Raw genomic sequence first — 27,683 nt, 5'->3', positions numbered from 1 at the left:
AAATGAATTTTCTTGTACTGCATCTTGAATTTCTTGAATCTTTTTGGTCCATAGTTAGGTTAAGAGCCTCTCTTTGTATGCCAAAGAATGACAGTAAATTTGTTGGTTACGTTTTATACAAAAGTTTGGATTTCACTGCTTTTTTACAAACCTCCTGACACCTAAAGTATATAGCAATGCATAAATTATATTGATATTTTTATCAGTTATTTATACAAATAGTTTTTTTCTACATTTCAGATTTGACAGCTGTCCCAGAGTATTTCTTTTATCCTCTGCTTGTTGTCATGGGACAGAGAGTAGGTATTTTGAGAATGGTATTCAGAAGATATTTCTGGTTACTTCCACATCAGTTCTCTTTTGGAAGGGCAGATGGCAGTGTGAACCACTTCTACACATTTCAGTGGACATGTGTTTTTTCCTTCCCCTTTGTGTGAATGGTCATGCATATTTCATCTACATTTAATAGAATGAAGAGGGGGCTGGGTGCTGGGAGCTTTGCCTCTGTGTACTTGGCTTTCTCCTGTTTTATCAGACGAGGAAATGCTAGAGGTCTTTCAGTACCAAAACTATCTCAAGTGGTCTTGAATTTTTCCCTAGGAATGATTATTGTTTTTTTGTTAGTATTAAGTTGCAGTTGCATACTCTGTGGCAGGGGCAGTAGCTGACTGGAACTTTGAATGGACAAGATGCATCTTGGATGCAATTCCTTTGTCTGTGGTGTCTGAAACCATGATCAAAGGTCTTTGAAGCAGCTATCACATCAACAGTGTCATCTGTTTTAAAGAGAAACCACACAAAGCTGCAGTGGCACTTGGATAACAAAGATACAAAATAGGTTGCTGGTAAGGTAGAACAACCGCTTGTAGGACAGACATAATAAAAGTACACTTTTTAATTTGCTCATGCTGAACAGCTCAGTCCCTCAAAGAAAAACCATAGATACGCAATATCTTTTTTTCAAGATGTTAAAACTGCCACAAGACAGCTCAGAATGGCAGTGTGTTTTGTTTCTGAAGGGATGTTTACCATCTTACATCCTGAACTGAGTCAAGTACTTTGCTTTCTGTTGGATAACTTTTTCTTCTCTTTTGCTCCCAGATTACATATTTTGCTTGTTACTTAGCTATGAAGCCTAACATGCTATCTGGGATGAGCTATCTGGCTCTTCATTTTTGATGATTTTTACTTTTTTGTAGCCTGTTTTTCCATCTAGTTCAAGACCCAGTTAAGTTTTTTTCTTTCTACAGCCTCAGAATTGCTAGCTGAAATGCTGATTAACTGGAAGAGAGGAAATACTGCTGAACAGTGATGTGGATGTAGAGAGGATTAGGTAGTCGTGTGTCATGGTTTAAACCCAGTCAGCCATGCAGTCTCGCTCACCCCCCTCACTTCCTCCCACTCCTCCTGGAAGGATGGGGAGGAGAATCGAAAGAATGTAACTCCCACAGGTTGAGATAAGAACAGTCCAGTAACTAAGGTATAACACAAACCACTGCTGCTACCACCAATAATAATAATGATAAGGGAAATAACAAGGGAAGATAATACAACTGCTCACTACCCACCAACTGATACCCAGCCTGACCGAGCAGTGATCCAACCGCTCCAGGCAACTGCCCCCAGCTCACACACTGGGCATGATGTGCTGTGGTATGGAACACCTCTTCAGTTAGTTTGGCCAGGCATCCCAGGTCTGCCTCCACACACACCTCACACACCCCCCCCCCCCCCCCCCCCAGAGGCTAGGGTTAGGTTTTTCTCCACCAAGGAGAAAAAAATGACTGCAACTGCTGAACCCAGGACATCGTGTTAGAATCATTTTATTGGTCTAAGTAGCAGACATTTAGACACATTATGATGACTGTATTTAGTACTGACTTCTTTCTTACTCAAGTTGCTGTTCAGACATTAAGGTCATGAGAATGTCTGCCTCCCAGCCATCATTCTCCTTCTTCCAGAGGTGTTTAAAAATAAGGAAGACAGAGAGAGGGTATGAAGAATTTCCATAGTGCAAGTCAAGCAGCAGAAATAAGATGGAATAGCAGTCTTGTCAATTAAAATCCACAAGTATTGCACAATGCCTGTGTAAGGCTACCAGAAATTGCTCTTTCAGAGAAGACATGGAGTGAGGACTGCCAGCAGCCTAGGCCTCCAGAGACACCTCCAGATCTGTTTAGCCTTCAAAAGAAATGCTGGGGGAGGGTGACTGAGAGGAAGAGATGGCATTGTGATTTTTATCTTTCTGGTTTGCACTATAGCCCTGAGGAAGGTTGTGACCTCTTCAGCCCCAGTTTTGTAGCTTCAGTTGGCACACCTCTTCATCTCTTCCAGCAGAGCCAACTTGCTGTCCTCAGGAATGTCTCAATTGTTTCCAGTGAAGGCTGGTATTCCTGTTGTGGAAGAGTAATCCTGTGATTTAAGCAGCTGATTTTATGCATGTTTAAAGTATGCAGCGAAAATTAAATACATTAGTAAAAATAGATCAGTGTTTTGTTTAGTCCTTCATACTGTTACAAAACTGATACTGAAATGTTAGAGTATCAAAAGTTAATTAAATTTCTGAATAAAGTAACAGTGTGAAAGCTGTGTTGCGTACAATTACAGCTTTTCTAAGTGAGAAGCAGAAATTTGACTGTTGGGGGTGGAGGAAGGTAGCCAGATAACGACACAACTTGTTTGCTTACCATATTGTCTAAAGGAACTAAGCACACTATTAATGATGGTTTCTTTCTCTACAGGTGTTGGGCATGTTCATTTGCCTGTGTTAAACATCACATAAACATCACACCATAATTTTCACCTGCTTGGGTGTCTCCCATACCAAACCTTTGTCTGCATGATTGAAAGACATTAATATTAAGGACTTCTGTATCCTGCTCCAAAGAAATCTACAGAGCAGTGGGAATAGCCTACCTACTGCATGTGCCTTAGGGTATAATTGTAACACCTTGTACTGATTATAAGCAATACAGTGTTTTTTTACAGAACTGACCTACTCTAGTGAGCTTTGGTCCTGAACCTTTCTGAACCTTATGGTCACAGGGCCTAGCACAAAGAGCAAGGAGTAAGGGCGCTGATCGAGTTTGCAGCTGAACAGGCTGTTTGCCAGCCCTGAGCAAGCTTGGTATACTCCACAAGCCAGCTTTGATCAGTGAATCTCAGCTTCAGGTTCTTGTTCTCCATATGGAACTGCTGACCATACATCTGTGCAGAGCCTGGCACTGGTCTGGCAGTGTGGCAGGTAGCAGTTCTGCTTTGCTTCAAGTCACTAAGCTAACTCACACCTGGCTGCTCTAGATGGGTGGTGCAAACTGGGTTCCTTCTAAGGGAGGAGGTATTTATACTGAACCCTCTTGCAGAGGCCCTGCAGAACACAGATCCTACATTCTTTGTGCCCTACGGTCATGGCTGGTTTGATGCAGGCCCAAGGTGACTCCAACAAGTGTTTGTGCTGTGCTTCACAGCCCCTGGATCATTGTCCCTATTATGCTGTATACTGCCCTCTGCTTCTCCCATGTAAAGAAATTCAGATCTGTTCTCCTCCCCAGATATTGCTGCATCACTGCTCTCTGCACCTCATAAACACTTTTGCAATAGTAATTAGTGCTACAGAGGTGTGGTTTTGTTAGGCTGTTCTGTTTGTTTGTTTCATTTTCAGTGAGAAATTTTGATGATAATGTGAAGACATTACTATAGACAAAAATGTATCACTATCTTCTAGGAGCTGGAACTTGAGTTTCTATGTTTGCAATAGATTTCATACGTAAAATTATCAGGCTATTGGTATAAAGCCTCATTTTATTATTAAAAATGTACATGGATTGAGATGTGGCTGTTTCTGCTCCTTTCACAATAGAATGAAAGGTCATTTATTATTCTCTGTGTACCTGGAGGACTCCTTGCCTGCAGTTACAGTTGAGTATGCAGGCATAATCAGGCTGTGTGTAATTTCCTTGCCTTTATGTGGATGACTTTCAAAATAAAACTTGCTACAGCTTCAGGCCAAAAGCTTTCTCCTTGAGCCACAGCTCCTATCATTTTTTCCCCTCAGGCATACTTATCCTTAGCTAGTCAGGAAAGTGTGCACACAAATGATAGGTCATTAGAAAATCCTCTAAATGGAAAACCTCTGAAGTCATCCAAAGAGCTATTTGCCATGCATCATGATGAAACTGGGTGAGTTTGAGAAGGCACTAATTATATGCTTAGTCTATCATTTATCAGTTGTTGGAGCTGTTCTTAGAAAATGGCAGCCTCTTTCATGGCACAGTTCAATAAGATTGCCAGAGCTCAATGAGCCAAGCAGGGTTGACAGATTTTGGCATTTTATTCCCTTCAATGTAAGAACATCCCATTACAACACAAATGGGTATCTTGCTCTGCTGTAGCACTGCATCATATACAGATACAGTAATGTTGATCTGTGGGCTTTTCTTAAAATTGTATTTTGGGAACTAATTCCCCTTAAAACAAATAGCAACTGTTAGACTTGCATTTACCATCACCCTTGATGGTTTGGTTCACTCAATGCAATAGTGAATATATAATCCTTTTGTTATTTTAACCAACACTAATAGAAGGTGATCTTGTTTCCCCTCAGGTCTTGTGAGAAAAAAGCAGATGTTTAATGCAGTGAGCTAAATAATAGAAGATTGTAAATTGTAATGAATATTCATGGTTTCAAATAAGATAATGGACCATGTGTCAAGAAATAATGTGGCTTCCTGCTATGATTTCCAGTGTGGCTTAACATGTTTCACGGAGCTTCCAGTTTCAAGAATTGCTTTTTAATACTGAGTTTTCACACTTTCTTAAAACGCAAATTTTTTTTCATGCATGTTTCTGAACTCTTTTGGGATGAAATCATTACTTTATTTGATAACTCAGAAGCACTGCCATGATAAAAAGAGATTTTTCACATCATCTCTCAGTGTTTGTTTTTTTTTAAGCTGCAAAAGGGTCAGAGTTTCTTTCTTTTACAATAGATGCTAAATAGCTGCTACAGAGTGGAAGTAAAATATTTTATCTTCAATATTTGATGTTCTAACAGAATAGAAAAATGGTGTTTGGTGTAACTTCTTCTTAAAGATCTTTTTATTTCACAGATAATTCTTGGAACTGCTAGAGGCTTACATTCTTATGAATACCTGGGTAAAACAATTACTCTGTAACGTGCCATATTTTAATAGCAATTACAGATATTTGATCTTTCCCTGGATACTCTGTTGTCACAACAAAAGAACAATTGCATCTTCATAGCAACAGTCTGAGTGAGGGCCAAGTCCAAATGAAAAAAAACCCTGTCATTTTGATGCCCACAAATATGAGTTGTTTTAGCTCCTGATATAGAAAACACAAATCTAACTAATGCACTCTGCAGCTTAGAGAATGATTCAGTTTACTTTCATGTGAATTTTCTACATCTGTAGATTCTACTTTACATCTGTACTAGGAAGTTAATTAATTGCAGGAAATATTCTTTGGACACTGTGACTCATCTTTACTTTTGACAGTTCTTGATGCGTTTTTGGCTAGGGCTCATTCACTAACAAAATTCTGTTCCTGGATCAGCAGTTAATAAGGGACAGAGCCCACTGTCAAGAAGCTGGTTACACAGCACAACCCTGCTTTGCAAATCTCCTTTCTCTAATGACTTCCATGAGTCCTAAGTGTGAGCTAATAAGCTAAGGGCTCAATTCAACAATCACTTACTGTCAAAACAATTTTCTATTTTCTATTAATAGTCTCCATATTTCCTCTAATAGTTACATTTCCTCATGTCAAAATTTGATTAAATCAGTATTTCAAAAGGTACAGTGCAATCCTTTAGTGGCAGTAATTAGATGAATGTAAATTGCATTTATTTCTGTGATAGAGTTAGGTTTTACACATTAGTTCCAAGATCCATAATGCAAAAGCTTTCATGGAATATACCCAAGTGTATTGGTGCCCTTCTGAAATACCTTGCACTGGTGGTGTACTGGTATTTCTAAGTATTAAATGGCCATGAAGCAAAACTGAACTTGTTTGGAATATGAAACAGATTTTTAAAATAATTATTAAACCCCAGAAACAGTAAAAGTTGTTGTAATGTCTCCATCAGCCTCATTGGCCAAATAAGAATCATTTGCTATATGGAAATCATTTAGGCTTAAGGTTCTGATGTTAACAAAAATACTTCCTCTAAAGCATAAGCTCATTACTGAGAAAAAATTAATGAAAAGCAGAATTAAAATTATTTCATAAACTGGAATTATGACTAAATGCCTTTATGACTAAGACCAGTGCTGTCAAATGGTTTACTGACGCTTTTAGGCCAGTAAACATAATTTTTTATCCTGTATTTGTACAATCTCTAATACAATAGGAGTCTTTCTGCCCCAGGAATCTTACTGTTGCAATTTAACTCCATTGCTGAAAAAAAAAAGGAAAGAAAATGGAAAGGAGAAAGAAAGAAAGACTAGAAAATGCAAGTCTTCCTTCATATATGTCAAACATTAAGAATACTTAAAAAGAAATCAAAACCTTTGCTTTTCGTTAAATGGAAATATTGTTAATTGGAGTTCATTCCATTCATGCAAGGAATATCTATATATCAGGTACATAAAAAAATTATGTGGCTTTGTTACTGAAAGGCATATTCAACAAAGTAAATCTCTTCATTTTCTGTATCACTTGCTTAAGGCTGAGAAAATTGCTGTAATACCAGCTGCATCTTCACTGTGATGTGACTACTACTATAGTAAGTGATGTTAACCTGAAGAACTTGGTAAGTGGCTTCAGAAGAATCTAGCAACAGTTTAAATAAGGTTTTCATCTCTTCTTGACTGTGAAAGACTGCACTGATTAAAATGTCCACATGAAAACAATAAACAAACTAAACCAGACTCAATTTTGCCAGATTCCTCCTCATACAGCAAAGCAGAACTAATTTTTTTCACAATGTAATTTTTGTCATAGTTTAAGGTTTGGCAAAGCAGTTATCTAAGTAGGATGAAGTTACTTTTGTGCTATTATCCCAGAATCATAGAACGGTTAGGGCTGAAAAGGACCTTAACATCATCTAGTTCCAACCTCCTTCCATGTGAAGGGACACCTTCCACTAGACCAGGTTGCTCAAGGCCCATTCCAAGCTGGCCCTGAACACTGCCAGGGATGGGGCAGCCACAACCTCCTTGGATAGCCTGTTCTAATACCTCATCACTGTCACAGTAAAAATTATTATTATTATTATTGAAAATATTAATACACATGATAAAGGAAAAATAAAAATAAAACTGGTTTTATGTGTTTTCATTGTATTTGTTAGGATGTTGCAGTTTCAAGTATTGCTGTATATAACAAAGTTTGCCTCTTAAGGTAATGCTCCATATGGAAACATAAGTAAACCTCACTTGTTTTGTGTGGATATTTGAAATTAGAATCTGTTAGAATCCTTTGGGCCAAATTTACTTTGCAACAAGTGGTCATAAGTGTCTCAATATCAGTGATGCTGGCCTTGGTATCTAAGCCTAGCAGAAAGAAGACAGTTTGTGAGCCCCACAGGAGAATGATATTCTGGCAACAGCCATGAGAGCAACTCTGGCTTGGTCTCTTGCCAAAGGAGGAAGGTGGCAGCCATCCTGAAACACACTAGTGAGCCCAAGGCTCAGAAATGAGGGCAGAGCAGCAAGGCTTTGAGTTCTAGCAGCTGCTGGGTAAGAGCACAAGAAGTCACAGAAGATCGCTATTTTTTTCAAACTAGTCTTAACTTTAACAAAGCTTGGGAACAACTGCTCCAGTTTATGTAGCATGGAAAAATGGGAATGTGATGATCCCAGATGCCCTCCTTGCTCTACAGGAGTCTGAGGCTCAGATAGTAGCAGAGTGTCTAAGTTTTAACAGGAAACCATAGTGAGTTCTCCTAGCTTTCCCAAAAGTGCCACAACTTCCATAACTCTTTAAGGCACTGTATCTTATTTTACTATATAACAATATATGGAAAATTATAATTTAATGATAGAATCATCTATATTTCTTATCAGCCTCATAGTCCATCACATGAGCTTTGATAACTGGCTTAAAACTTTAGTACCTTAGACTTCCTTTCCTCACCAACCAAATAATTATTGTTTTGTGGACGAAATGATAAAAAGTAACATTTTAACATTATTTATCTTAAATGTGCCAGAGCTGGCTGATCAGACAAGCTAAAATAATGAAATCAGTGACCCCCATGCCGCACAGACTTGCCATGGCCAAAGATTACAGGCCTGCCTGGTCATGAAGCTAAAATGACCCCTTAGTTTTGAAGAACATTTCCTTAGCTTTCCTTTAATGTAATTTCTAGTTTACCAATCATGTGTTTTGGTCACATCCATTGTGACCAAAATGGATGGATTATATGAGTAGAGTTTGCAACATGTCCTATAGTATATATGTTACTATGGTATTAATACACCACTGTGCAGATACACAGAAATGTGAATGGAAATACAGGGCTCCATCATCCTTGAAAGCTTACAGACTTGATAAAACACTCTTTTTAGCTTCTGACTTTCTACTGCACTCAAGCTACCAAGTAATTTTCAAATGTTAATTCAGTTTTTAAATTTGGAGTCATTTGGCAGCAAATCTTCCCTCGCTATGCCTGGATAACCTTAATTGATTTTGGCTGGAGAAAGAATACACTTAAACACAAGACAAACTGATTTCAGATAAAAAAAATGTATATTTATCATGTTAGCATTCTGGCTGAATAGAAATTTAGACATTTTCTTTCACTTACTTAAAGAAAATGTCATCAATTTGCATTAAAATTATATATTGTGTCTTTCATTTTTTGAACTATTGAAAAGTCCAGAGTGGAATTTTCTGACAGATGCAGAGATTGCCTGTAGTTTCCATAAGGCTCAAATCTGGAAGTAAAATCTTTGTTAATTTTTGGTTGCATCTTCCTAGTGTTTTATTTTACAACTGTATGTGGACTGCGATGACATGTTGGGCAAACAACTTAGACCAATACTTTCAAATGTGAAAATTTAAATAGGAAGCCAAAAGCAATTATGAGAAGCGTATAATCCATGAAACTGTCTTTATAATTAGAAGAGATGATGGAGTACATCTCAAACTGTAATTCAGGTATTCTACTGTTAACAATCAAGGTATTTTGAAAATGCCTGCTTTATTGATGAACAAATTTAAATTTCTTTCTAATGGCCAAATTCTACTTTTCATATTTGCATTCAATACAACCTACTGCCATATTAGCTCTCCTGTTACTAACAAACCAGGCTAAAAGGAATTACTTTAGAACTAAAAATACTGAGAATTGTTCTTTCTTAGTAAGTTTTGGAAAGCTCCTTCAGCGTACTTTTCAATATTATTTTATGGTAGATCAGCTTTACAAAACAACAGTCCCACAAAAAATATTCATGAAGGTTATTCCAGTCATTGTTAGAACTATTCTCTGAACCAAAGAGTATACAATGGAACTTTTTTGCCATTTTCTTTTCTTTGCATAGACTTTGAAGTGGTGGATACCTGAACTGTATGCCTTCCAGTGATCTGTTGTATTGGTTTTATTTCTATGAAATCAACAGTATTTTGCACTTTAACACTGCCTCCAACTGCTCAAGGTAGGAAAACCAATTACGCATTTTTTTTGCATGACAAGAGGTAACATGATTTCCTGAGGCAGTGAAAACAAGGCCCTAGAGGCAGATCTGGATCATAGTTTCAAAAAGAAGTGGCTCATTTGTTTTCAGGATTCTTTTGCATTTTGGTTTGGCAGTAGGGTAAATTACTGAAAAATGATTTGACGTCTTCAGGTGTCTGTTAGCTATTCAAAATATGCTCATGTTGGTGCAACAAAAAGTGAGAGTTTGAATAAGAATCACTTAAAGGATAGTAGAAGAATTTATTTTTATAATTACAATTTTTGTGTGGTAGCTGAGCATTGGCATAAGCCTCTGAAAATGGTATTTTTTAGTAAAATGCTAATAACAGGTTAAAAAAATAAAATTTGAACTAGTAAAATTTCTGGTCGCTGTGAAATAGAGGAAATGTTTATTGTAATAACACTTTAAACCAACGTAAAATCCTCTGACCCATTACCTATTACAACAGATACCAATAAAAGACACTGTCTACACTGTATTTTACCTTTGAAAACTAATGGCCTGAAACTGCCAAGATCTGAATTACTTCTATAGTACCACTTACATGAATAAGGACTATTCATGGAATTGTCAAGAGCAAATCATGTCAAACCGATCTAATTTCCTTCCACTCTGTGGTTACAAGCTTTGTAGGTGGAAGAGAAGCAGTAGATGATTTTTTGTATCTTTAAAGCTTTAAAAAAATCTCACACAAAGCCACAAGAAACGTGGCTTTGATGAAACTTCCATGGAGTGGGTGTAAAATGGCTGGAAAACCAAAACTATAACCAGAACAATGATCAGTGCTTCAGTATCAGTATCAAAAAACCCCAACAAACAAAGAAAACCAAACAATGTAACAAATCAGGTGGCATCTGTCCCAGCTACAGGTCTCTTTGTTCTTTTAATTAATGTCCCAAATTATGAAATTGTATATACTTATTTGCAGAGAACAAACACATAAAGGACCAAGTTCTTGGCCACCCATTGTGTGGGTAAAGAGAATTCAGAAGGCACCGACCAGCCGAAGGAATGCCACAGAGAAAGAGAGCCAGGGGGGACATGTGCAACACTGTGAGGAATAACCCCTAACCACTTTGTAATACTTATGGTCACCCGGTATTTTGCCCTTGGGCCCAGTTTTCTTACAGACAGCGGCAGGGAGCTGCTTTCTTGTGCTGCGGCTGTTTTGCAGTGCCACCGTTCGGCACTCTATTCGGGAAGGCGCTAGTCTCCAGCGAGGTTCCCACCCGCAGCCGTTCTCTCAGCACAAAGTCCTCCATCTCCAACAAGGTCTCCTCGCTACCGGAGCCCGATGGTTCCGCTCAGCCCCCCCGCGGGGCGCAGGGCACCGGCCCAGCTGACAGAAGCCCGGCCCGGTTCAAGGGGCGGGCCGAGGCGCGGCGAGACGGCGCCATCTCAGCGCGCCGGGGCGAGCCGGCGGCGAGCATGGGGGCTCTCGCTTGGCGCTGGGCACTGCGGGCTGCCAGCTGCCCCTTCAGCGGCGGGAGGGCTCCAGCGGCATCGCGGTGTGACCCGGGCTGCGGGCCCGCCGTTGGCACCGCTCAGTTTGCCGACTCCGCGGTGAGTGAAGCGTGAGCTTTCCGCCGTGCGCCGAGTCCGGGGCGGGAGGGGAGCGGGATGGCCCTGCCTGCCGGTCGCGAAGGGTCGGGCTGTCCGTGAGCTTAAGGGGGATTCCCGGCGGCCAGGGAGGCAGGAGGGCAGTTGCGGCCCAGATCCCCTCGGGGAGTCCCGCCGTGCGGTGTTGTGGCGCAGGCGGTTCAGCAGCTGCTCCGTGCTGGGGGGGTACGGCCGCTGCAGCGTTAGTGGCGCGGGGCGGTCTGCGGGGGAACGCGAGTCCGCCTGTTTTTTGCCTGGACTCGGGTCAGTTCTGTGGAAGTAGCGAGCGGTCGCTCGCCATCTGTGGTGATGGTAGAACTGGGCCACCCGGTAGCGGGTGGGATGCTGCCGATATCGATGGAGACTCCTGTCCTGCGGAGCGCCCGCAGAGTGCGGAGGAGCTGTCGGGTACCTCTTCTTCCGAAATAACGGCTCGGGGGGACTTGCTGCAGCTAACCGGCACTCGCACAAATGCCTCTGCCACTCCTTGGGAGGAACAGCTTTCTGGAGAGCTGCCTGGGCTCCATCGGCGGCTCAGCACCCAGCGCTTCTCTTCCTTCGTTACTGGATGTGAGAGTCGTGCTTGAAGCAACTGTAACGTAAAAGGACAGCAAGGTCTAGCCTGTTTTTGAAAGATTCCAACTTCTTAAGTGGTGTTTTGGTTTATTTTCACATAAGTCATCTATCTTTATTTATTTATTTATTTTTAAGTGTTAAGATCATATTTAAGTTTGTCTAAAGAAAATGCCCGCTGGGGGTGAGCAGGCCCATTCCACTCATTATGCCTGCCTGTGAAACAGGCTGTGTTTGGGAGAAACTGCGTGGTTTTGGACCCATAGTGAAAATTTCTCAGCATGCAGGTGGGTTCTTCCCTGTCAGCTTTCTCAGTGAGGACTGCAGGGTGGTGCATTCGTACTCACTTGGTTTCTGGTTTTGTTAGTCCTCAGGCTCCAGGGATGAGGCTCTAAGGGACAAACGAGCCCAGATCCTGGCACGTGGGCTGCCGAAACAGAAGCCCATAGAAGGAGTTAAGCAGGTGGTGGTCTTGGCTTCTGGAAAAGGGGGAGTTGGAAAATCAACAGCAGCAGGTAAGATTTGTTTGTTTACTTTGAACATTCTGTAATACTTTGTAAGGAATATTTGGGCACTTGTCATTTACTTTGGAATTGAGGCCCACTAACACAGCCCTTCACCTGTGTTAAGTCCCATTGCAGCCATTGAGAATCTGTCTGGGTACAGAGGTATTGGCTTTAAATGAGACGCAAATTGAGCAGACAGCTTTGAAGCAGTATCTTCATAATAGTTCAGTGCTGTCCCAGGACAGCTGGCTTTCTTAAGAGGTGATGTAAGCAAAGGTGGAGGGGATAATATACCGTTGCAGTGATACTGTTCCTTTTTCCCTAGCAAGATAGGTGTGCCTGTAGAGTACTCCTCTGTGCTATGTAGGCAGAGTCATGTGCTCTGTAGGGGATACTGATATTTAGAAGGTTTCAAAATCGTGTCTCTGTCCAATTTTCTCAACTACTTCTGTACGCATTTCATAAGCAAAAGGTGAAGCAGTGGTTTTAAGTCACACAAACTGATCAGAGCTTTGTGAAGCACCGTAAACTCCTCTCTCAGCCCCACCGTTAGGTGCTGAATCAGTTTTTCTGTAACTGTGCAGTTCCTAGGTGGTAGAGCAAGATAGTACACAGCTTACTAGTACTTCAGAAATTTCCTTGAATTTAAAGGATGACATTGAAGGTAAACATGTTTGAAAAGATCTCTGTAAAGTGTTAGAAATTTGTATAAAAAGCTCTTCCTTAGTATCTAGATTGGAAAGAGTCATTCTTTAGTTGAATGTTATCTACTATTCATCTCTATTTGCTGTGATAAACACATTGATATAGCTATTAATTTCTCATTTTTTGGTTTGTACTTCAGCCATGCTTGAAAAGGACTTTCTAAAAAAGAAAAAATATTAGAACAGCAAACATATCCATAGTAGGAGTAACTGTACTTAAAAAAACAATGCGGAAATTACTTCTTTCTGTACATAGGATAGACATAAATACTATCCTATTCATAGGATACAGGTATCTGAACAAAACTATGCAAAACAGTCAAGACTTGCATTTCTTAATAATGCATTTCTTAATAATGTACTTTTTTGTCGATGGTTATAATTAATATGCTGGTTGTTTCAGGTTATTGAAAATACCAAATATCTGTTTCTAAACCAACAATTTACAAAATGAATGTAATTTGAACAGTAAATTCAGATTATCCTCCTTGTGTCTGCAAACAAATGTGCTAATTTAAGTTCTGCTAACTGGCGTCTGCGAGTAATTTGTGTGTATCTGTAATTTGTACATAAAGTATGATGCATATAATTAATCCTTTGAGCTGGGACTTCATAACAATGCATTTAAAAATAAAAAATTGGGGTTCAACAAGCATTAAATAAGAGTGTTGAAATGTAAATGAAACATTCAAACGCTGCTGTTTTGGACAGCCTTTTGTTACTGAGCGTATTCATTTGTAATATTGAGAACAAGTTGAGATTCCTGTTTTATTAAAATGAGAATATATTACATGGTTCAGATGAGCAACTGAAGATCAAATCACTCATTAACAAAAAGCATTGCAGAATGATGTACTTAGAATGATGTTCATAATGGAGGATTGTGGGAAACATGTTTGGTGGCAACTCTGCTGACTCATTTTGAGAGCAGGACTTGAAAAGAAAGGAGGGACAGGTGCACCTCTAGTTCATAAATCATCATAGAAAATATAATCAGTCTTATTTTCTGCATCTCTCAGAAGGACTGTCAAGGGTCTTCATATTCTTTCCTTCAGCACGTTTATGTTTCAGTTGCTCTGGGTCTCCATTTAAGGACAGGTGGGTATGTATTCTGGTCTGGTTTGTCAGGGCTGTTCTTTAACCTGATGAGTGACTATTGCATTTAGCTTTCATATCGTATTCTGTGTTGCTTCTAGCATTTTTTGGGTCTTCTGAAATCAATGTAGTAAATTAGTAAAAGAATATTTAATGCATGTTTAAATACTTTGGTTGGTTTTATTGTTTTTTGTTTGCCTTGTGTGTTAGTATGTTTGTTACCTGTGTCTTTCCTGTGAAGTTTCTGTTGTATTTACTCCATCTGGCCAAATGTGTTTTTTTTTTTTTTTGTTTTGTTTGTTTGGTTTTTGTTTATGTTCCCTCAGCAGTATTAACTGTGTTTTATTTATTTATTTTTTCTCTTTCGTATTTTTGTTCTGCACATAGGATGTGCTCTTACTGAAACTCACTTTTTCAAGATAGAGGCTCAAATCCACCTATTTGCCTGACCAACCTGGACACAAGTCCAGGCTTTGGCAAAGGTGCCGATACTGTTAGTTCATGGCTCTTTTGCAGGACTGATGTCATGTTTCTTTGGTTCTGTGCTTTCCTTACTTGTTAAAAAAAAATATAAAAAGTCATAAACCAGTTACTCTATTTCTAAAATCCACTTACAATAAGATGTAAGCATTGAAAGTTGTCTTTCAGAGAGTTCATCTTAGTTATAGGTATCTTACTGATGATGCAGATTAACCATATCACAGATGTAGACACACATTCAGCAGCCTCTGTACGTGTCTGATTTTGGGCCAAAAACTTTTATTTGTACTGTTAGTTCAGTGTTCTGAGAATTCAGTTGTGCTATTCCTAGGCTGGTTTGGATTTGGAAGTTATGAGGTCCAAACTGAAAAAAAAACAAACCCTCAAACTTATACTGATTTCAAGAGATCTCCTTGTGCATCATTTTTGATACTGGTTGGCTGGCTTAGCATGGCTGGAGATTGCTGTGAAGTTTTAAAAAAATAATTAAAGAAAAAAAAAGTCTTATTGAACTTCTGGAATGTATCTGCTCTGCTTTTCTGGACTCCTGGCTATGGGAACTTACTTGTTAGGGCCAACATAGAATCATAGAATAGTTAGGGTTGGAAAGGACCTTAAGATCATCCAGTTCCAACCCCCCTGCCATGGGTAGGGACACCTCCCACTAAACCATGTCACCCAAGGCTCAGTCCTACCTGGCCTTGAACACTACCAGGGATGGAGCATTCACAGCTTCCCTGGGCAACCCATTCCAGTGCCTCACCACCCTAACAGTAAAGAATTTCTTCCTTATATCCAATCTTAACTTCCCCCATTTAAGTTTTGACCTGTTGCCCCTTGTCCTTTTTAACCTGCTACCTCTTGTCCTATCACTACAGTCCCTAACAAAGAGTCCCTGCCCAGCATCCCTATAGCCCCCTTCAGATACTGGAAGGCTGCTGTGAGGTCTCCACACAGCCCTCTTTTTTCCAGGCTGAACAGCCCCAACTTTCTCAGCCTGTCTTCATATGGGCGGTGCTCCAGTCCCCTGATCATCCTCATGGCCCTCCTCTGGACTTGTTCCAACTGTTCCATGTCCTTTTTATGTTGAGGACACCAGAACTGTACCCAATACTCCAAGTGAGGTCTCATGAGAGCAGAGTAGAGGGGCAGGATCACTTCCTTCGACCTGCTGGTCACACTCCTTTTGATGCAGCCCAGAATACAGTTGGCTTTCTGGGCTGCGAGCGCACACTGCTGGCTCATGTTCATTTTCTCATTGACCAACACTCCCAAGTCCTTCTCCGCAGGGCTGCTCTGAATCTCTTATCTGCCCAACCTGTGGCTGTGCCTGGGATTGCTCTGACCCAGGTGTAGGACCTTGCACTTGGCATGGTTAAACTTCATAAGGTTGGCATCAGCCCACCTCAGAAGCGTGTCAACATCAGGTTAGGTCCCATACTGTATCTCTGCATCCTCTTAGAACTAGTGGTAATATAAAGACAACAGAGTGGGATTCAACAGAGAAGATGAGGTGTCCAGCTGAAAACTTCAGGTTTTCCCATTAAATTATTCCTGCTGTATCTCATTTTTCCCTTTGATAATCTAATATCTTTTATTGGAGAAGTATTGTGGATTGTACTTTAATTTTCACCCATGGTAATTTTATAGGAAGGCGATGGATGCGGAAAGTGGTTTTAAGACAGTGTGTGGAACAGCTTGCTTCCTTTGTGCCTCTTCAGACATAAGCTGCAGTTGATTTTTTTCTTTTTTTATTTGTTGTTGTTTTGCTGTTTTTTCTCATTAATCTATGATTTGTAGATTGGTCTCTAAGTTTCAGAGGATTAATTTTCCACTGATCAATTCAGGGAATGGTTAATCAAGCATCTGTTTAAATAGCAAGCTGAAGAATAAAATCTGTATGCTTTCTCAGTTTAGAAGTAAACAGAGGCTGTGTGTCTCTTAGGGAGATTTTCTTTGTTAATCTTCTCACCATTTGTTTAAAGGATCTTACCTTTCTGAATTCCAGGTTTTTTAAGATGACAGTCTGGCTCCCTAGCTTGTTCTCAGCACCTTCCATAGAACAAGGCTGACTCAGTTTGCCTTTCTTAAAAGGCTCTGTAGGCTGATACACAGCAATGTTGTTTGTTTGTTTCTTTGTTTTTTTTTCCCCTTCTTTTAAAACATGTTACTGCTTTGATTACAAGAATTACTGTTTGGTTATACTGAAGCTTAATAAGAGGTCTTCCAACATATTTGAAGCTCCTGAGCCATTAAATGATAATATTTTTATGTGTGTTTTTTAGATATGGAAGTTAAGTATTGATGGAAATTTAAAAGCTGTAATCAAACTCACAGTCTTTTTAATTGCTTCATCCTGTTTTTCTGTTTCTTTAGTTGTTACAGATGCTCTCAGGGTAAATGAGATTTTGTTTTCTGACATAAAAATCAAGTGAAAAACATTACATGTTATTCCAGAAAATATTCTTGTTTAATATGTCACAAGAAATCAAAAAAAGAGGTATGATCATGTCTCTAGTCATTGTACTTTGATAGTTTAGATCAATACATACCTAATTTCTAGTTTTAAGAAAGTTCACTGGAGGTGGTGGTGAAAGTTACTGTTCGTAGGGTTATTTTATAGTGTCCACTTTTCAAAAGTTGAGTGGGTACCTCAAAATTTTGTTTCCTAATGTTATCCTTTGACAAAATACTTAAGTTGTATTTTTATTATTCAGTGTACTCTAGAAACTCTGAATTTGTAAATTGTTGCAGATGAGCTTGAGTATTTTAGCCTGTTAGCCAACATGGGCTGAGATGTAGGGGCTGCTGCCACTTAAACTAGCAGTATTGTAGAGGTGCAAGCAGCTAAGAGCCAAGATGATGAATGCAATGATTAAGTATTTATATTTTATCTTGTTAGTGGTGATAACATTGATAGTAATAATAATACTTAGGAATCAACTTTTCTTTCACCTAATTATTTTTTTCCTCTTTCTTGCAGTAAATATAGCCCTTGCCCTAGCAGCAAATGATCCGGTAGGTGAACATCTAATTAATGTGAAACAAGCATGTGTGTCATAATTAAAATGGTTACTGCTGGGGGCAGTCGCATACATTGAATCTAAGTATTTACTCTTGACATTTAATGTCTTTACATGTTTTTCATGGACCTTTGAGATTATTTGTTTTTATTTTATCAATACCATGAATGACTTAATAGCTCTCATCCTTCATCTGGGTATGTCTGTGTTCTTTCCCTTGTGTATCTCTAAGTTCAACTGCAATTCTGCAAGGCTGTGTAGACATAGTAGAGGATGTTTGTGCAGGTTGGACACATATAATAAATAATTAAACTCTATCAATTCAGAGCACTGAGTTGGAAAAAATATGAGTAAGTGCTGGATGGTATTCAGAACATTTTTTGCAGCTCTAAAGATTCACTTTTTCTGGAGAAATTAATGTGTAAATAAACTTTATAAATAAACAGCTGAAAGGAAAAAAGAGCTGTGTATCTTCCCTAAAGCTTGGAAATACATTATTTGAGTGACAAAATATTGTTGGCCAGTTTGGTATTGCTCAAACTGTTATTTGGGCTATAAATGGACAGTGGGAATCATTCAAGTGTAAAAACAACAGCTCTTTGTTCTGTCCACCCACTGCTGTAAACTGGGAGTAGTGCCATTGTGTACATTTATTGCCACAGAGGTAAACTTGGAAGCAAGCTTCACTTTCTGTGTAAGGGTGTAGTATATAATGCGTATTTTGTACTTGTAAAGCATTAATTAAATAGAAGGTATCCTCAAGTACTTTAAAGGTAGCATCTTTTTCTTCTTGCAAAAGATAAGTAAAAGAAAACAGGTAGAGGGAGTGAGATTTATACGAGATCTGCACATTTGCTTTAGGAATTTTATAATAGGTTTAAAAAAAAGTCCATAAACTCAGTCATACTTGATAAGAGAGTGTTTAAAGCTGTTATATGAAATATGTAGTGTTTGCAATAGCATCTGATCTTGATATTTCACAGTTTTTAATTCTGTGTTTTAAATAGGCTGCTGGAGTAATTTGATTTCAGAGAAAAATCTATCATCTTGAAAAGCAAAACTGCTTGAATGGTTCCTTCTAATTAACTTTAAGACACGGCAGTTGCTGTAATATTTGTACAGAATGAATGTGATCCTGCAATGTGGTCTGTATTGTGGCAGGGTCATTGAGTAGTTCCATGGAAACCATGTCAACTAATTGCACATAACTTTCTGTACCAGTTTGTTTTTAGAATTGTGCCAGATACATTTCAAACATCCAGTTTTGTGCATTGTTTATGTTTAGATAAAGCATCTCTCAGTAATTCTGACATACACAAGTTTTGAGATTCTGCCCTTTGTTAGGAGTCAAGTGTCTGTCTTTAAACATAATAATGTGATACACCGCTTCAGTAGCCCATTGAAACACTTGTAAAGCACACAAATAAGAGAGACCATAGTCTAGAGTGATTGAAGAGGTTGTTGCCAGAGTTATTTGGAAAATCAGGGACTGAGAAATAATTTTAAATTAAATTGAGCCAGTGAAGTTAAATAAACACCGAATAAGCTAGTCATTTCTGATGTTATGATTATGTAGTGGTATAAAATTGGAGGCCAGCATCTGAAGGATGTTAATCAGGGAAGAGCAGCTGTAATTGATGACATAGCTGTGACTTGCATGCGCTGATGGTCACAAGCTAGCAAGCTGCTGCCTTGGTGCAGTTGTGCATTGTAGAGTTAGACCATACAAAATTAAGGTGGATTGAATAAGCTTAACTCTATGTTTGTTCATGCATTTATATATATGTATAAACATAATGATGACATACATCATGTTTATGTTTAATCTTTGGGCTTCAATTTGTTGGTGTGTTTTTTTGCATACTGCCATTGTTTCGGCTCACTAGTTTTGTGAGTCAGGGTTATGTAAGTAGTATCTTGGGACCTTGTTCCAGGCTGGGATTGTCCAGTGCTCTGAGTTGTAGGAATCATTGCAATGTTTGGTTTTCTTGTGGTGAACTAAATAGAGTGGTTATTTTCCAGAGTCCATTGGTGCCTTGTGCTGAAGTTTATAGTGAATTTTGTTGATCTCAGATATGCAGCAATGGACCTCTTAATTTTACTGTAATAACTACTGATCGTGCATCAGCTTCATGTGGTTTCCCTTCCCTTCATTGCTATTGTAAGTTCACCTTTTTCTGAGGAAGCAGTAATGTTGCTGTTAGTAGATTAGAGCATCAGCAGCCTTCTGCAGCTTCATTACAGTCCTTATTTCTCATAAGGCAAATATAGATTTATAGAAACCAATTCTTGATGTACTGCTTAAAGGAAAGGGCTTGTGAAGAAAGGTAGGTCACCATGACAATACAGATCTGTGCTTCCTTCGTTAGATATAGTCTCTTTCTGTTACAAGTTCAATGTTTGTAACTAGATTTTCAAAGCAAGTAGTATACCAGAGCTAAATGACTTTAAAATAATGTTGTCTTCTGATCTTTTAAGTGTTCTTTTTCTAAGATCACAGGTCACAGGCTATTGAGAACAATGTTTTCTAGTGAGGGAGATCTGAGGAATATGTTTTCAGAGGAGATTGGATTAGAATAGATTCTTTCTGCTTTCAGTAGCAGCTGTGACATCATATTGTTGTTTGATAATGTCATGAGTAGGAAGGAGATTAACAGTCAAAGCATAAGGAATATTTTGTCCTCTTGATAAAGGAAAGCTTCCAACTTCTCTTAAAAGTCTACTTAATATAGTTAAAAAAAACAAAAACAAAACCCCACTGTTTATGTAGATAGGTTTTCTTTTTTTCACTTTTTTTCATGTGAAAGCTTTTCCAGTTATACAGATTGCTTGAAGTATTAAGGCATCGACAGAGCCTTGGACATTGTCGTTGGCATACAGTGTTGTTGGCAGAGCTGTGATTAGAATTCAAGAGTTCAAGTCTTGCATGCTGGTGCTCAGTCTGTTTGGCATATTTTTGCCTCATGGTTACAGGATAAATAATTCAAGACAGGATTTCATTTAGATGCCTAGATAACTACGTCCAAGAGGGTTTTTTTTTTTTTTTTTTTTTTTTTTAATGCAGCACCAGAGATGCAAGCCTGCATTAGAGGGCAGTGTCTTATCCCTTTCTGGAGTATTAGGGTTTTGGTACCCCGGGTTACCTGTTGTAGATGGATTAGTTAAGAATTGTGTAAGCTCTTGGGCCTCTACCAAGATGTATAAATCTATACAGTGTTCTTTTTGTATTAACCTTGTGTTTTACCCTTGTGTCCTGTTTTTAATTGCTTGCGTAATTTGACAGCTGATTCTTTTCATTCTTTTGATGTACTAGCAGCTCCCCTAGGAGCACTTGGGAAGAATTTTTGGGTTTCATGCCAGGACAATTCATATTCAGACTAGAATGACTATTTATGAAAGCTGCCTGGCCAGAGACAATTTATTATAGTAGAAACAAGTTGAATTAATAGATGGCAGCAATAATAGGATAGAGATTGCTTGTTTATGAACAGAGTATTTTGGTGAGCAAACACCAGCTGTGCATGACTAAGGATGGCACAAATCCAGTTGGGAGGCTGCATGCTTGTGCTGTCACTGTTAGGCAAGTTCCCCAGTCAGATTTCCTTTTGACTCTCCTTTCCAAGAAGATTTACATTTTTCCCTATCAGATGAAATGGTTTTTATGTTGCAAAAGACAGAGGAGCAAATAACACCATAAGGAAAAAATTAGCATGTAGGTGTAAGCAAGTGGCTTCTGCTTGCAGTAGTGGGGGACGTTATTATTTAATGCATCAGTTGTAACTATTCCAGCCTAACTCCTTGTCAGGGGATTAGTGGGTCAAGCTGACGAGAACCAACATTTGAAATACAAAATTTGAAATACAAGTGTGACTTATCTTAGGGAGTGGCCTTTGTTTTAGCGAGCAAACCCACTGGTTGCTGAGCAACGTAGTATTTTAAATGGAAGACCATCCGTGTCTGTGTCCGCATGCAGGCGGCCAGAGTAGGCTGGCAGCAGAGGGAGTGCGGGAGGCTGAGCAGGGTGCTTCTCCCCCTGGCGTTTCCTTTAACCTGCGGCACTGAAAGGCCAAACACATTGTCTTGTGATGTAAATAAAGCTGGAGAAAGTTGATGATTAGCTACATGAAAAACACTAATTCAAACAATATCACTGTCAAAATGTCACAACGCAGGGTTTGTTTTTATTTTTGAAACAGAAAACTCGTGTGGATATCAACCTATTATATGCAGACACGGTTAAGAGGTTTCTCACTAATACATAGTAAGTTATAGCACAGACATTATGTAGTTGTGAGCAGAGTCTTTGTGTAAATTCACTGTTGTGGTAATAAAATCAGTTTTAATTATTTCAGACTGCATATTTAATCAAACAGTGCACATTAATTTTGAAGCTACTCAAAATCCACTCAGCCCTATTTTCCTTACATTCCAGCTTTTTTTCAAATACTTAGTCCTTGCCATTAAACTGTTTGTATACAGGATAATACTCGATTACTGCATTACTAGGTAACCTCACAATGTATATACATTTCTTTCTGGTAAGGAAAAAAAATCCGTATGGGGGAACAAGCAAATCTAGAAGAATTTAGGCAATAATGGGCTCCTTCACTGAATAATAGTAGAATAAAGGCAAGTTCTGACCTGTTTCGTCCTCCTCCTATGCAGCTTTCTTAATTATTAGGATTTGATTTCTTTACCTTTGTTGCTTAGTGAATCAGAAGACTTTAATTGCTATAGATAAGGTGTGCATGCTTGTTACTTAATGCTAAAAAGTATCAATAAAGCTGGAGCTGCCAGTTACAATTGATTTGGGTTATTTTGCAATGACAGGTCAGCTAGATCAGCTGAGAAAATGAGAGAATAAACCTTGAAAAATCTTACCGTTTTCCAAGTAAAAAATTAGTAAAATTTAAAATATTTTTAAAGTTAGGCCACTAAAAAAGTGAAAAAAAAATCCTCAAATTAAGCATATATTCATTTGAATAAAATAAAACATTTTTGAAGCATTATATGTAGGTACCTGCAATCCCGAGTTAAGTATTACCTGCATCCTGAGTCTTCAAGTCATTGAAAGCCTAATGCAGATGTCAGAGACTGATGTGAATGGTGGAGCAAGTTTACAATGATTTGGCATGCTGTGAAAGTGGTGAGGCATCTTGTAGAGATGTAGTAATGTTTAAGATTCTGTTTTGGATTTTGGTAGTTTATTTGTAAAATTGTGCTGCTTTAAATTTTTCAATAGGAAGAAGAGAAGGCTCCTAGTAACTGAAGGGGGTTGACAGACCTGGAGAGGGACTTTTTACAAGGGCATGTAGGGATAGGACAAGGGGCAACAGCTTCAAGCTGAAAGAGGGTGGATATAGATTAAATATTAGGAAGAAATTCTTCCCTGTGAGAGTGGTGAGGGACTCAAACAGTTTTCCCAAACAAGTTGTGGATGCCCCATCCCTGGTTTGTGCAACTTGGTCTAGTGTCCCTGCCTTGTCAGGGGTTGGAACTAGATACTCTTGAAGGACCCTTCCAACCCAAACCACTCTATGATTCTGTGATACATAATGTGCAAGAAGGCCAAAAGAGGTTGAATTCCTGGTGTCTGATTATTCAGAAACCTAAGAGTTACTGCAGACTCTTGTGGAAAAAGTGCCAGAGAAGTTCTATAGCTGGCAGAAAATCTGATGATCTTCATATGAAGGAAAATGTGAGTGTTTAAAACAAGTCTACATTTCTAGGATACAGACTCAGGAAACTGCAGAGGTACTTTATTGGCTTTAATCCAATTTACAGCTAGGCACTTAAATAGTGTGCAGCTGAAAGAGTTAGAGTATTAGACATTAAAAGATGGGTATTCAGTGTGTCAGTATGTCAAAAGAGGAACCTAGAGCCTGTCCTGATTTTAAGTTCTCTTTTGTCCTGTGTGTTGCTGCTTGCAGTTTGGGATTAGTTCTAAGTCTATAATGACATTAAAAGGGTAAATTGAGAGTCCTGGTGATGGATTAAGATCACCAGCTTTAAAAATAACTGGCACCTTCATTTATCAAAGCTGTTTTTTCTGTCTTTGGAATGGGCTGCAGGTGCTAAATCCTGGGAGCACTTCTAGTGTGGGGAATCCTTCACCATATGGAAAGATATGTCATTAACCTGTGCCTTTATCCCCCCCCCCCCCCCCCTCCCCCAGGATGAACACCAGGGAATTCTGGGGGTCTGCAGAGTTTTTTCAAAGTAAAATATCCAGTAATGTCCAGTGGGGATACATATGCCCTACCAAGTATGGAAAAAATTCTCACAGAAGATGAGCAAAAGTAAATTAATGCTGTCAAAGAGTCTCTGGGTGTTTAGCACTAATGTAGGCTATGTTAAGTAACAGCTATTTATAGTATCTTTTTTCTTTTTTTTTAATTCTGTCTGTGTTGGCATAAAGTCTTTTGTCAGCCTTGTTCCTCAATAAAGCATTTGGCAACTTCGAAGAAATCAACGAATGTCACCAGATTCTCCCCTGAACACAGTATTATGTATGGAGAGGTCCTCTGTGATATAAGAATGGAACTGTTTGCATTTGGTTGAAAAATCTGTTACTGGAAAACGTAATTGATTTCATGGTTAGTATTACCTGAAAGACAAAAAGAGGAACCTACATAAAGAAAGTTTATTAGAGAGACCAAGCAACTCCTAAGTGTTTGCTGAAATAGTTAACAGGAGGAAGGATATGGATAATTTTGTCATTAGTGTGGGCCTATGTCATCTGTACAAGGACCAGGTACAGTAGAACTCATCTGCCTAAGAATACAAACAATAGCAATTGAATAATTTTGAATCAGCATAAGGAAAAGCAAAGGAGGCAAAATTTACTGTTTTTTTTTTAATAAGACCTCTCTCTGCCAGTGTAGCAGGACTGTGTCTGATACGGTCTTCAATAACTTCATTCTAATTAGCTCCCCAAAAGATTTTATTACAATTAAGCTCAGCACTTGAAAATCATTAATTCTGGTTACAGCTATCTTGCAAATCTCTGTCGCTCACAAAGCAGTGGTCAAGTTCAGAGGCTAAACTGAACTTTAATTATGTTAAGAATTTTGCAAGGGAAGTTAAAGGAAAGGATTTTTTTTAGCAAGGTTATCTATGCCTGTGATTTGTACAATGCAGAAAATGAAGCTGTAGGTTTCCCATCTTTAAGGGATTTATGCAAGAATATCTTCTTTATCTATTGATGAAGCATTTGTTTTTCTTGTAAATACAGTATTATACCTAGTGACTGAAAACTGTAGGTGAGAGAAGTTTCTAAACTGGAATGAAAACTTTACTGTGTACTGGAGTAAGAAATGTGGTGATTATATAAATGTATCTTATGCTGATTACTTGTCAGAAATGTTTAGAGAGGTCTAATGGAGCAAATCAATATCTTGCTGAGAAAATTAATGGTAATGAAGTAAAAAGGATTATGTGATTGGTAATATAAAAGCAGAAGCTGAAGAGGAGTTATACTTCTTTACCATGGTCCTTTATCCTGTATATTTATTTTTTTTGTGGTCTTGTGCTCACCAGTGCTCAGGAGAGACCAGGACAGCTAGCACCAACACAGCAGGAAGAGCAAATCCTAGCAGTAGTTTAGCATAGGGGGGGAGCATTTAGCTAGAGAGAGGGGAAACATTAAAACAATTGATAAGAAGGCAAATATGAATGTCAGTGAGGGTTTAGGTATACGTTTTGCTGAACAGACCAAGACTGTACCAAGAAAGAGTTGGTACTATATTTATTTCCAGTTTTGTGTTCTCTCTGCCTGATGGAGTATCGCTAAAAATCTTACTCTGAATGAAGAGGTTGATAATCCTGCATGTGTTAGTTTAGTGTATGAAAAACATACAGTAGCTTACGGTAACATAAAAGTATTTAATTAAATCATGTAAGAATGGTTACATTGTCAGTTTAAGCTGTTCAGAACTTGCAATAAGGCAACAAAAATACCGGTCTCTAGAAAGTATTTTCCAAGTGTAGTAAACTTGAAGATTGATTCAGAGTTTTTTCCACAGCTGGGCAGGTGGAGGGAAAAGGGCAAATGTTAACTTGAGAACAGCTGTTTTGACCTAGGTTATAGCTATGCCAGCTGGAAAGATGGAATGCTGTTTATTTAATAGCACAGGATAGAAATATTTTTATAAGGAGAAAATGCAGTCATTAGAAGATGGTGGAGTTGTTGCACCTGAATCCTTTTCCTGCAGAATGCTGAGGATGGCTATAGCAGTGGTATGTGCTGTGCCCTGAAAAACACTTGGAAGCAGGTGATTTAGACATGCTTGGATGTGCTTTGAGTGCTGTATTTCTGTCTACCTAACACTAGTATTACTTAAGAAAAAAAAGCAGTTCAGCATTGGTATGAGATGTATATGCATATCAAAATAATGTCAGAGGACATTAGAGGAATCCTAGAGCTTCCCCCCCCCCCCCTTTTTTCTTTCAGTCGCCTTTTTGCTCCTGCTTGTGATCGCCTGTAATCTTTCCCTTTTGTCCAGATGTTTTCTACCTTGTCTGATGTTACGTATGTTTTTCAGGTTTGATTTAATATAGCAGTAGTTTGAAAGAAGTACAGATTTATACGAGGTGTGGGTTATATGGGTGAAAACTCTATTAACATTTAATTTGGGTTTTTTTAATTAGCGTAAGTCATACATCTGAATTACACTTTACTGAAAATGTGAAGTAATGGGGTGTTGGTAATTCTGTTTAAAACTTTCATGTGGTAGCATCCAGGTGTGTGAAAATTATTTTGTCTCTCAGGGTTTTAAAACATTATAAATGCTAGAAGAGGTGATCTGGACTGTGCTGAGCCTGTTTTAAAAGATCCCTTGGTAGCTGCCATTAATGCTTTTCCAAGATAATTAAGCCTTGAGTAAAGGGTTGTTACTACTATTCTAGGGATGCTTACATACTGCAAATGCAGGGATAGTTGGGAGAATCAAAACTCAAAACCTTAGCTTATTGGGCCAATGCTTTCTGCATAAGCTGCTATTTTTAGGCAATATGAACTCTTTTGACTTAACACGTTCAATTGCTTGGTGAAGTAAAAAACGTACCTGAGGCAATCTTTAGTGAGGTTCTGCCAGTGATTTGAAGAATTTCCAAAAGACTTTTCTCCTACAATCCTGTAGAAAGCACCATGCTTACAGGAGCACTTCTGCTTTCATTAACATGAGTTGTAGAAACTGGAGAATCTATTATTTTTCCATTTGAAGACAACTGTTTTATTGAACCACATCCACAAACAAAAGCAATGCATCTGGGAAATGGGCATCTTTCTGAATTTTGAGGAAGTGAGTAAAATTTGTTTCTTTTTTTAAATTTTTTTCTTTTTTTTCTTTGAAAAACTGTCAGGCTTATTGTATGAGCTTGAAACAAGATCAGCTTTTTAGTTTGAAGTAGTAGCTGAATTTGCAAACTCCTCCTTGGTCATGAGATATATTTTTCTCCAGTGTGCCTGCATTATTTTTAATTTCAGGAAATTTGGTATGCTTGCAGATACATTCCTGCTGACTCTTAGGAATAAGTGGCCTGTAGTGGTAAAGATCATATTATGCCGAGAAGGTCATAAAGACAATCTAATTAATTTAGCTTATCCTAAATCTTCAGTTCCTTCAGGCCAAAAACAAAACTGTAGTGAGTTGTAAGATCACTGTGGTTAGTCAGTGGGTAGTCATGATCCTTGCTCAGGGGGAAGCCCTCAAGAAATTGAGGGAATCTGTATCAGTCAGGTTTAAAACACCATGGAGGTTTTCCTGCAAATATTTACTTTTATTTGAGAAAGAATTATGTGGTACAGCCCCTAGATGATGTTTTGATGGGTTTGATTAGCTGCTGGCACAGATAAAGGGACTGAGTCATGAATCTTTCTGATCTGTTAAAATATGCTTTTTGTACAAGAACAAAGAAGCTCTAATACTGTTGTTGATGTCTTTGAAATCTAACACAAAAATGGGTCTTTTCAGTCTTTTTGAAATAGCAGTTTTCATACAGTAGGCAAAAAGTAGAATAATTTGTCAGAGCAACTCCTGA

At 38.6% G+C, this 27,683-nt stretch overlaps 1 protein-coding gene across 3 annotated transcripts in view; it reads left to right on the top strand.

The window, feature by feature from the left end:
* Nucleotides 1–11,075: 11,075 nt before the first annotated feature.
* The window catches only part of NUBPL (NUBP iron-sulfur cluster assembly factor, mitochondrial), an 85,287-nt gene continuing 68,679 nt past the window's right edge, over nucleotides 11,076–27,683 (top strand). The window contains exons 1-3 of one of the 3 annotated variants that reach the window (XM_031049131.2): nucleotides 11,076–11,225; nucleotides 12,202–12,349; nucleotides 17,603–17,637. In XM_031049131.2, coding sequence (XP_030904991.2) covers nucleotides 11,091–11,225; nucleotides 12,202–12,349; nucleotides 17,603–17,637 — 318 coding nt within the window. In that variant the 5' untranslated portion in view covers nucleotides 11,076–11,090. Of the gene's footprint in view, nucleotides 11,226–11,770; nucleotides 11,877–12,201; nucleotides 12,350–17,602; nucleotides 17,638–27,683 lie in introns of those variants that run through there. The other 2 variants (XM_034062549.1, XM_034062550.1) reach the window with 2 other exon arrangements.

Source organism: Melopsittacus undulatus, chromosome 4 (genome assembly GCF_012275295.1).
Source record: "Melopsittacus undulatus isolate bMelUnd1 chromosome 4, bMelUnd1.mat.Z, whole genome shotgun sequence".
Classification (NCBI taxonomy): domain Eukaryota; kingdom Metazoa; phylum Chordata; class Aves; order Psittaciformes; family Psittaculidae; genus Melopsittacus; species Melopsittacus undulatus.
Note: the sequence above shows the minus strand (reverse complement) of the source record. Positions and strands in the feature narration are given on the sequence as shown.